The sequence below is a fragment of the Camelina sativa genome, chromosome 7 (genome assembly GCF_030686135.1).
Source record: "Camelina sativa cultivar CO46 ecotype springtype chromosome 7, ASM3068613v1".
Taxonomy (NCBI): Eukaryota; Viridiplantae; Streptophyta; class Magnoliopsida; order Brassicales; family Brassicaceae; genus Camelina; species Camelina sativa.
In genome coordinates, this window is record NC_141886.1 from 15,800,940 (window position 1) to 15,812,260 (window position 11,321).

The 11,321-nt window shown below is 32.6% G+C and overlaps 3 protein-coding genes across 15 annotated transcripts; 2 read left to right on the plus strand and 1 right to left on the minus strand.

Moving 5' to 3' along the window:
• Positions 1–472: 472 nt before the first annotated feature.
• LOC104701076 (galactinol synthase 2-like) lies at positions 473–2,361 on the plus strand. The gene is made up of 4 exons (XM_019227641.2): positions 473–962; positions 1,252–1,575; positions 1,682–1,833; positions 1,913–2,361. The coding sequence occupies exons 1-4, from the start codon at positions 633–635 to the stop codon at positions 2,115–2,117; spliced, it is 1,011 nt and encodes a 336-aa protein (XP_019083186.2). The 5' UTR covers positions 473–632; the 3' UTR covers positions 2,118–2,361.
• Positions 2,362–3,875: 1,514 nt separating this feature from the next.
• On the minus strand, positions 3,876–7,102 carry LOC104701078 (triacylglycerol lipase OBL1-like). The gene is made up of 6 exons (XM_010416708.3): positions 6,659–7,102; positions 6,182–6,381; positions 5,872–5,905; positions 5,314–5,449; positions 4,688–5,171; positions 3,876–4,311 (listed from the first exon to the last, which is right to left on the minus strand). Exons 1-6 carry the CDS (start codon positions 6,960–6,962, stop codon positions 4,027–4,029), a joined length of 1,443 nt encoding a protein of 480 aa, XP_010415010.1. The 5' UTR covers positions 6,963–7,102; the 3' UTR covers positions 3,876–4,026.
• A 1,671-nt stretch (positions 7,103–8,773) lies between these two features.
• On the plus strand, positions 8,774–11,321 carry LOC104701079 (uncharacterized). 13 transcript variants are annotated; one of them, XR_015562591.1, is made up of 8 exons: positions 8,774–8,987; positions 9,597–9,666; positions 9,791–9,964; positions 10,105–10,285; positions 10,419–10,554; positions 10,601–10,662; positions 10,760–10,825; positions 11,001–11,321. XR_015562591.1 is itself a non-coding variant. In XM_087459855.1 (8 exons), the coding sequence occupies exons 5-8, from the start codon at positions 10,523–10,525 to the stop codon at positions 11,042–11,044; spliced, it is 225 nt and encodes a 74-aa protein (XP_087315981.1). In that variant the 5' UTR covers positions 8,774–8,987; positions 9,597–9,666; positions 9,791–9,964; positions 10,105–10,285; positions 10,419–10,522; the 3' UTR covers positions 11,045–11,321. The 13 variants fall into 13 exon arrangements, 9 of the variants coding, with proteins under 9 accessions (XP_087315981.1, XP_087315974.1, XP_087315976.1 ...); XM_087459855.1 differs by having other exon boundaries at positions 10,980–11,321; XM_087459848.1 differs by having other exon boundaries at positions 10,620–10,662; positions 10,980–11,321.

Genomic DNA, 11,321 nt, shown 5'->3' on the forward strand with positions numbered 1-11,321 from the left:
ATGTTACCGGAAATGGTCGGTCGGTCATCGGTCAGACAAGAAATTTAAACATAGACTAAACCAGGTAGGTCCGAGAAAGACTATTCTAACGCCACGTGGCGTCGTAAACCGCCAAGTACGTTTTACGTAAATACGTTTCGTTTCACTAGCCAATCAGAAAATTACACAAGGTAACAGTATTGAATTGTTAAAACGACGTCGTAGTACCTGGAGTGGGAACATACTGACAAGTGACCGATCAACCACCACGACGAGATCTTAATTTATAAAACAACCCTTGATGAGTCGAACTGTCTAGATACTGACACGTGTAATCACGTAAACGTGGCAACACCTGGATTAATTCAAACGAAGCTTCGCGCGCGTATCATGAGCCGTTGGATTTTATCTCATTGCTTAATAACCGTTGGATTAAAATCTTTCTCTGGAAACGTTTAGTAGTCGGTCGTATTTAATTATCCAGAAGTTATTAGTGATTAATCTTTAAATTAATTAACCAAAATTTCTATATAAAGCACCATTATGCTTCGACCTACAAACTCATCACACTACTACACACAAACTCAAACAAGAACAAAAACACAAACACGAACACAAAAGTTAGTTTTTTTCTAAAGACAACAAGTTAGAAGATGGCACCTGAGAGCAATACCAAACTCACCGGACCTGTCGTCTCAGCCACCGCTTACGGCGGAGAGAAGAGGGCTTACGTGACATTTCTTGCTGGGAGCGGTGACTACGTGAAAGGAGTGGTGGGGCTTGCTAAGGGGTTAAGGAAAGCTGAGAGCAAGTATCCACTCGTGGTGGCGGTTTTGCCCGACGTACCGGAGGATCACCGGAAACAGCTTGTTGATCAAGGCTGTGTTGTTAAGGAGATAGAGCCGGTTTACCCGCCGGAGAATCAAACCGAGTTTGCTATGGCTTACTACGTTATCAACTACTCTAAGCTTCGTATCTGGAAGGTATGCATATATAAATACATATTTTTATTTTTGAAAAGTTTTCACAATATAAAATCTATTTATTTTTTATTCTCATCCGAAAAAGTTATTAGTTATATATATATTACCATTAAAATACACATTTTTTCTAAAACATTTTTTTTTTGTCTAAAACTATGCGTGAAAATGATTGATAAATTCAGAAATATTTGTCAACTTTTGTTATCTTTTTAGTATGTTTCCCTATATTCTTGGGCCAAAATTTTGATTTGTCTTTTAGTTTAATTTCTTTTGTACTATATGATTGCAGTTTGTGGAGTACAACAAGATGATATACTTGGATGGAGACATACAAGTGTTCGACAACATAGATCATTTGTTTGATCTCCCCGATGGCCAATTCTACGCAGTCATGGACTGTTTCTGTGAAAAGACATGGAGCCACTCCCCACAATACAAGATCGGTTATTGCCAACAGTGTCCAGAGAAGGTGACTTGGCCAGAGGCCAAGCTTGGTCCTAAGCCGCCTTTGTATTTCAACGCCGGTATGTTCGTTTACGAGCCTAGCCTCCCCACTTATCATAACCTCTTGGATACTGTCAAAGTCGTGCCTCCCACTCTTTTTGCTGAACAGGTAAATAGTAGAGATAATAATACTTTTACGCAGAAATTTGTTTTCAATTATTTTTGATATTACAATCGAAACGTATTATAATAACTTGATTTGTATTTTGTAACAGGATTTTTTCAATATGTACTTTAAGGACATATACAAGCCAATACCATCAGCTTACAACTTGGTCTTGGCCATGCTCTGGAGACATCCAGAGAATATAGAGCTTGACCAAGTCAAAGTTGTTCACTACTGTGCTGCTGGTGCTAAGCCTTGGAGGTATATTTTGGGCATATATTATTAGATAGTCATTGAATAGTAACTAGTAAAGTTAATAAATTACATATTTTCGTATCAGATTTACTGGAGAAGAAGAGAACATGAACAGAGCAGATATCAAGATGCTGGTCAAGAAATGGTGGGACATTTACAACGACGAGTCTCTTGATTACAAGAACATTATCGGAGACGGCCACAAGAAGCAAGAGACACTTCAGCAGTTCGTCGAAGCTTTGTCCCAAGCCGGTGTGCTTCAGTCCGTCAAAGCTCCATCAGCAGCTTAAAAGCCATAGGATCATCAAGCTTGTTGCTGCGCTTCTTATGACTAAATATTGCTTTGGTTTGAAAACTTGTTTATAGGAATGAATATGTAGCTATATTATATGAGATTGTGTTACTATATTGTTTTTATTGGTTTTGGAGGCATTTTTATATCTCTAAATCAGTTTTTGCTAAAGTAACAATGCGTCCTGCTATATTGTAAAGTATACTTAATATACATGAGAATACAATGTTTTAATTTTCTCCTTTCTTGTTTCTTTATAGTAGTCACCTCAAACTCAAATTCTTGCTTGATAATATTTAAATGAAATGTTGACAATAACGAAATAACTTGGTTAAAATAACATGCATGGAAGTGTTGACTATTTATTTTTAAAGTTTGACTAAATATTCATGTGCGGTATATTATGGGGTAATTTTTAAATAAAAATAAAATATTATTTTTTAGATTAACTATATTAATAATTAATATTTTTTATATGTACAATTTTACAAATATAAATATATATTATTTAGTATATAAAGTATTCTGTTTGAGGTTTATTATTTTATATTACAAAAACTATAACATACAATTAAATAAATAGTGATTTATAGAATTAATTCATATTGTTTTATAAAATTAGAAATTTAATATAATAAAATTAATTATAAATTAAATATTTAATGTTAAAGGGAATGTTTCTTATTGTTTTAAAAATTTTATTCAGGTGAAAAATTTTGTTTTCCAAAATCAAAATTTAATATTAATTAATTAAATAAAAAATAAATTAATAATTAATGTCATTGGCATGATTGTAAATAAGTTATAACTTCAGGATTTATTTGCTAAATGTTGCCAAAAATGTATATATAGATGATTATTAGTGCCACCAGGCAGGGCCGGCCCAGTGAAATTTGTGGCCCAATACAAAACAATTACTTTTTAATGGATTTTATAGATAAAAAATAAAACTGAAATTAAATCTTAAAATTTCGGAAAATGAGGTCTATTTTTGCAATAAAAAAGTAGATAAATTTAAAACTTGAGGCCAAATCTATAACTTTCATAAAATTGATGCCTATTTTTGCAATAAAAATATTTTTTGAGGCCTATTTTTGTTACTAAAAATCTCAGAAAATATGGAGGTCCAACACCCATGTATCATAAGAATGGGTGAAGGGCCAGGCCTGCCACCAGGCCAACTTGATCAGGTGAAACTGCCTTGTGCCTTGCGAGATTAGAAAAAAAAATAAAGTTCGTATAAATTTTGATGATTCAGAGGCTAAGACCGTCTCCACTCCAGCAACTCTTTTAAGTTGCTCAAATATTAATTAATTATATAATTAATACTAAACTAATTAAAGCAACTCACTTAGAACTTAAACAAAATCATACTTCCACTAAAGAATCCAAAGAAGGTTGCTCAAACATTTAAAGAATATTTTTTAGTTATTGTTTATTAATTATCAAATTTTAATAATCAAAAATTACAAAACCATTATTTAAATTAAATACATAAAAAAAAGCAAAAAGCTTGATTAATCAAAAACTGGCTTCAACAAGAACACAACATAAAAAAAAGATGAAATATTTCAAAGTGGACATGTGACCTCAAGATTCCTAAAAAAAATAATATTTCGCATGAATCCTCAGAATGAGAACTTTTACATCATGAACTTTTATTTTTTTTTAAAATGATACTATCCGCAATATTACTTCTCCCATTTATTCAAAGTTGATGACATTATTTAATTTAGTTACCAGAAAGATATGAAAATAATTAAAAAAAAACATGTAACACATTATATCAAAATAAAATAAATACAAAGAAAGAATTCACGAAAGATAGTATCATGAACACACTAATTATTGAAAAACTTAAGAAAAAAATGGAAACGATGCAAGTCAAACACTAGTCATGGTGTGAATCAAAAGTTTTCTAAAAAGGGCTCATTAGGCAAATGTTGAGAATTAGGACGAGAAAAGTTCCCCAGTAGGGCAACGTTGACGTACTCATTAGGAAAATGTGCAGGGAGTCCCGGAATCAACAATCCGACAAGCCTAAAACATGTCAATAACCATCCTTCCCTGTATTCTCTACCTTGCCAACATGACATGATGAAACTCCTTATTAACTCCCACAATGCGTTCATTATCTTGGGTATAACGAAGAAGATGTTGAAGTAGTTTTTGTTTGGCTCCTCTTCCTCCACCTGAATATTATATCAAATATGTATATATCATTATGGGATTGTGTGGAAACAAGAAAAAAATTCTCGTTTTCCATATCTGGACATATTTCTATGTATAAATAATTTTACTATGTTAAAAAGATATATATATATATATATATATATATATATATCTTGATATCAACGGGATAAAACTTATTTAAAAGTAAGAAATATTGAAACTTCTAATTCTCTATAGAATCTACTAGCTAGTTTTTTTCATTAATATTGCTTCCTATCTCTCACATGAAATTTTGTAAAGTCTTCTCATGTGGGAAGGGACAAAAACTTTTTCAAACCCTAATCATGAGTGACTAATTTAAAGAAACAAAAGCATATGTTGTTATTTATAACCAACCTTTCCTTTGTAGAAACTGTTACAGTAGAGGCAGTCCCCAAAATGTTTGAATAATAGTGTCTTGTCATCGAAAGGCAACCTAGGAACCATATCGTTGCAATAGACATATCTTTTGTACTTCACGCGAAATTCTCTTAACTTTTCTTTCATATAATTTCCGAAATCCGCATTTCCTACGCGTGGTTGCCCAAATGTGTAAACTCCTTCGAGCCTCTCCAATATTTCCGTCTCATCATGCATCATTAACACAGCTGTGAATAGGATTGCTAGGGCTCCACCTAGACTATGTCCAGTCAGAATAAATTTGGATGTTGGGTTTTGGTTGAAAACCTCTTTCATGTGACTCAAAATTCTGTAGTATGCAAGTTGACTTGTTTCATTTTGAGTTTCGTGAGAGTTTATTCCTTCATGCCATCCTTCTTTCGGAAGGCCTAAAGCTTTCATGAATCCGCCGTGGATCTTTCCCACATTCATAATCTCGTACCTATTTTGAATTTTGCAATAGTTTTATCAAGAGAGAAGCTAATAATATTGAACATAAACCCCTAAATCTAGTTATATACACAAATATATTATTATGTAGATTCGTGGGGATAGAAAGTTACAACAAGAGAAAAGAAAATTACCAAGAGAGATCCAAGTCTGTACACCAATCATCGGCGTTGAAAGGATCAGTGCCTCTGAAACTGATGACGATAAGGTTTGGATTTTGTTTTGTGTCCCTTATAACAATCACTTCTGTTGACCTCGTTTGTATGTAATCTGAGAAACCAAATTAATTATATCGGTTTTAAAATTGTAAAAATTGTAAATTTCAAAAAAAAATATATTTATAATCAATTTTTATAACGTATTAATAATGTGTGCGAAAAATCTAGAGTTTAAAATTAATAAAGAATTAATGTTCCATTATAAAGAAATTAAAATCATACAATAAAAATTAAAATTAAAATTATTTTAAATATATGGTTGGATAAATCTCTGAAATTTTTGAAAATCGAATTTGTGAGCCCAAACACGTGAAAGAACATAACTATATATATAACATTTCTTAGGTCATGATATTTGACTAGTAAGAAAAACTAAAACGGTGCATGTTTTCACGAGGTATCAGCATTTTCGGTCCAATACACTTAATTTTTTCATTTTACTTACTGTCTATAAGAAAAGGGAAGCAGTCTCACCATTTCGGCAGGTGTAGAAACCCAATAAGTCCATCTTTGCCAGAACATAATAAAAAAATGATATTAATCATTTATTAATTATAAAATTAATGAGAACATGCATGATCATGGAAAAAGATAACAGCCTGTATAATACTGCATTGGTACCGTATGTTAAGTCTTTTTTTTTCTTTTTTTTAATCTTAAAAGGAAAAACTAAACGTACTATAGAAATCGTTTTTTTTTTTTATTGTTTAGAGACTGATGAGAGAGTTGGAAGAAAAAAAAAGTAGTTAATTAAGAAAAATGGAAAAGAGTTAGTCAATAAAACCTGCCAATGGTCTTGAAGAACGGATCTGATACAGTTTTCGTTTTCGTAAGACAGCTTAGAAGCCATAATTGACAAGAGTGGTTTGTATCTTTCATCCCCTATCTCTATGCTCCGGCCTAAACCTAAGTCTACTCTTTGGTCTAGGTTTCCGTTTATCGATGCAAATGTGGCTGATGTTTTTTCCGGCCACATAAACCTTCCTGAAAAGTTACAAAAGTAATATAAATGCGAAACTTAGGGTATATGACCGACGATATGATATTTATTTGACAGATCATGTACACAAGTTTACACAAATTATATATATAATAATGCAAGATAGTTACAGAAAATATGGTTGTGTTTACGTATTAAGTAGTAAGAAACCAATATGAATTCAATAGTATTCAACTTAAATTTGTATTTCATTTTTAGTGAAATTTCTAACCAAACTTGTACCAGTAAGTTTTAAACAAGAAAGTCAAAAGATAATCTAACCTTGGACAAGATTTAGGAATATCTTGAAGAAGCCACCATTGGAAGAAGGAAGGTTGAGCCAAAAGCCAAGAGCGAATCCGAAGAAGGAGAGAGGTTTCCTGAGGATAATCATGAGTTTCTGAACAACGATGGCTACAAAGATGATCCATCGTCCCCTGAATCGGCAAAGATCATTATGAATGTTCTCTACCGAAGTATCAACGAACTTTCTATTTTCGAGATCCGAGTAGAAGAGAAGATATATCAGATCCATGACGGTGGCTTCTCTTGGATCAAGAACAAAATAGTTTTCAGGTTGAACCATTTTGTTGTTGTTAGTAGTTTGGTTGTCAACGTTAATTGAGCTTTGAAACGTGAAAGATTTGTTTTGCAAGCTAAGTCACGATTAGCTTTGTGTAGTTATAATGGTTTTTTTTTTGGGTATATATAATTCTGTATTTCTAAGGTTCCATTCATATATTTAATACCACGAGTCCATGCTTGGATTGTTTATTCCCACATCAAGACTTGAGGATCGATGATTTTTTTTTATACCATGGATCAATATTCGTCTTAAACGTGAACGTGACTCGCCGTCACTAAAAATTATAACGACGGAAACCCTCATTAGTAAACTACACTTATCTGCTGTGTACGTACTACGCTGTAAGATGTTATCACACCAACATGCAAGTTTACCTCTTAGTTAAATTGGGTAGAATCCTATACAACCACGTATGGAAAGCTAGTCTAGGAGATCTTCTATCATGATAATAGAGGCTTTGATGGTTTGTAGGATGGTCTTTGGCTTAGCAATAACAATAATTCTTTTAGTATCACAAATTGTTGTTCCATCGGAACAAGGCATTACTAGTATTCCATTTGCAGCCACATAATTATGTATTCAATAATGTCCTTACACATAAATATATTGCATAAATTAATATAAATAAAAATATTCTTGATAGAAACATCTTAACGATTCTGATCAATAGGAAAAAAAAAAAAAAAATCGTACCACTTGGGCCTCTCTAGCTACTTGGAAATGACATACTCACTGCGAGAAGCAACTATTCCAGCTTATAAAATAGATCTATTTTCTTAAGATAAGAAATTAAAAGCATTTATCCAACCAATGTCAATGTGTGCACCTCCCTTTCATTTTTCTCCATTCATAGTATTTTTATATAATAAGAGATATGTACAACTCTACGAAGTCAATCCGAACAATTTACATAACGTTTTTTTATACCCAAAAATATAACATGCATTTTATTATGATTTGATACAACATATACAATTTTAAAATTGATGAAATTTAACTACTATCACGAAATATATAAAATGTTTTATCTAAAAATTTGTAATTTAATAATATTGAAATAGTTAGTATTAGTAGTTTCTTATTCTAGTTAATTTGTGTATCTAAAATTAAAAGAAAAATAATTAAGTGGCCCATGAGAGTATTTCCATCCCACATCCCGTGGGATGTCTTTTATTTTTTAGTAACTAGATATTCTATTTTTATATAACAAAATGTAATTTATTTTATAGATTAACTATATATATAACTAATATTTAATTTGTATTTTTTTTAAAATCTACAACCTTACAAATATAGATATATTAATTAGTATATAAATTAGAAAGTATTTTGTTAATAGTATAGAATTTCTACGTGTACTAAAACTAGGAATGTTATATCGACCGCTAATAATTAACTATGTATGTTTTGTTCATATATTTATAGAAAAGTAGATGTTATATTCATAAAATATAAACAAACTAATAAACTAATTGACCCGTGGTTCAACCGGTTCGACTAATTAACCCAACAACCCGAAAGACTTCTGGTTCACCTTCCGGTCCGGTTTTAAAAACATTGTTGTTTATTAAGAAAATATTGTTTTATAAAATTGGAAACTTAATATTAATTAAATTAGGATATTTTATTGAGTGGTTTCTATTGTTTTGGAAATTTTATTAGTATAAGAAATCTTGTTTCCAAAAATTAAAACTTAATATTAATTAATTAAATAAAAACAAATTAAAAATTTATGCTAATGGTATAATTGTAAATAGATTCCAAGTCCATAATTTATTTACTAAATGACTAAAAAAGAATGTATATATAGATACAATAAAAAAAAAAGTTTTAGTCTTAAATTCTATATATTTCGGAGACACAGGTGTACCAGACGTGTCACTAATTTATTGGTTACCTTTTTTTTTCCTCTCTTTTCTTCCTTTGCTTCTCTCTCTGTCGATACAATCTAACCGATGAAACAATGATCTCGCCTCGCCGTCTTCTTCTTCGATCCAAGTCCTCACAGCTGCCAAATTAGAAAAGGTATTCGCAAATGCTTATCTCCCCCTTTCAATTTTGTTCGTTTAGTTTAGTTTTTAAGGTTTCAAATTAGAGCCTTTGATTTTGGGTGGAATCAAGTTTCAATTTTGATTTTAGTGTTTTGAATTGTGATATCTGATCTCTTTCTGTGTTTTTTCCTTCTTATCTCTCTATTTCATAGCCATAGTATAAGGAGATATAGATACTAGACTTTGGTTAAAATTGAGACTGTTTAATGTGTGTTCAATATTGTTGTATCTGGGTTTTGGTTCATTGATGATTGCTATACAGTCAATGATTCTGCGTATGTTTCTTGTCATATGAGAATTGTACCAATCTCAATGTTGCTTGCGGAAGTGCATTGCCTTCCTCACGAGGCTCACCACATTTAACAATTAGCAGATGTGGTGTTTGATTTCTAAGTGTAGTTTTGTCAATCCCGTTGGTTGAGTCTCTCTTACTAGAACTGGTTTTGCTTTTCATTGTTCAGTATCGTTAGTATTTGCAACTTTGATTTCAATTTGATCTACTTCCTTGATGAAATTTCCGGTGACATCACAAGTGCTACACCATTATAAACAGATACTCACCTGGTACATGTTTATACTGCAGTGGGATAGGTATTACAGAGGCTCTGCGTCTTCAGATGGAAGTACAGAAGCAGCTCCATGAGCAACTAGAGGTATGTTATAGTAAAGGCCTTACCAGCTTTTCGGATGGTACTTCTCCTGAGTAAAAATGTGAAACCTGGTTCTATATATTCTGAGTTTGGATAAAAAGAGTTTGTTCTTCTCCTGTGCCTGCAGATTCAAAGAAACCTGCAACTCCGGATAGAAAGCAAATACGTTCATAACTTACAAAGATCCTTTTCACCTTCCTACGGCAGAAAGCAAATAATGATTCGCCATAAAAACAAAGTCAGAGTTGGGTTGCTTTAGTAATGTCTTTGGTGTTTCAAGATGGAGAAAAGCTTCGAAGTGGTAAGAAACTTGATTTACTTGCCTTACACGTACGGTTATGATTTGTTTTGTTTTTTTGTTCGAGTTTTTGATAAGTTTTGTGATATCGTATCCTCTGTAACTAACTCTTTATTGATAACCCAAACACTAACACACCATAGACGAAGGCAAGCACATCACAAGCTCTTCACCTTACAAAGATCAGAGACGAGAGCACATCACTCTGGCACTAACCATCAGAGAGCACATCACTCTCTCACTAGCACATCGCTAACATTCAACAACAATAAGCATAATCAAGGAGATGAGCTGCCAAGGCTCTTTTAAACTCATTCTGCAACGGCAAAGCCTCTCTTTCTTTCTGTGTCTTTCCTTCACTCTTTGCTCTGTTCCACGTCATCAGCTTGTTTCTTCTTATTTTAAGTAGTACGATGATGAATCGTATCAGTTTTCAATTTATCTCTCTTGTTTGCAGCAAAAAACATATTCATAATCTGATATGTTCTGTCAAATTACATCGGAAGATAAGAGAGTGTATGGTCAGACAATCTCGCTCAGATATAGCTCAGCTCCTTCATAATGGCCGTCTCTCAGAAGCTCTTCCCCCAAAGGTATCTGAAGTTAATCTCAATCACCATGTTACTTCTGCTTGATCAGTTTATTTATAAATTTGCAGAGAGCAACTGAAGCTGAGATTTTGGATAAATTCGGAAACAGAGGTGTGTAAATTCCCACTTTTATGTTAATACCCGCTTGTTGTATTATCACTAAGAACCTGTTGTTTTGTATGCTTTCTTGCTATGTGTTCGGAAACAGAGGTGTTTTGTATCACTGTTCTCCAGAAACAGAGTTCTTTTAGCTTTGTGTTGTGTATATCACTTGGTATGTCATATTCTGCATATTCAGTTTTCTCTGCAATTTCAAGAACTCGATCCTGTATTTTTAGATTGTGTTTTTGAGAGGTTTAAGAGTTTTGTTTTTACATTGTACAAAGCTTAGTTAAAACAGTCTTGATTTGCCTCTTCTCCTTTACCAGTGTCCATTTTTGCTTCTGCAGCTCTGGTGAAGTCAACACCCTTTGATGTCACGGCAATGCTATGACCAGGACCTGCAAGTGCTTGTGATTTCTCCCGCCTGCAACCAAACTCACCAGCTAGCAAGAAGTTTAAAACAAGCTTCCACGAGCCTCCACACCTCCTTTTGATATCTTGGCGTTCTTCATCTCTCATACATTTAAAGATTACCCTCTTTTGGCAAATGTCGAGAGCTGCATCTCCTGTGATTATTGTTGTGTGTCCTCTTTATATTTTCCTAACTATTAAGTGTGCATGTTAGACTTTAAATACATTTTTAATTAAAAAAAAATTAGACACCCAAA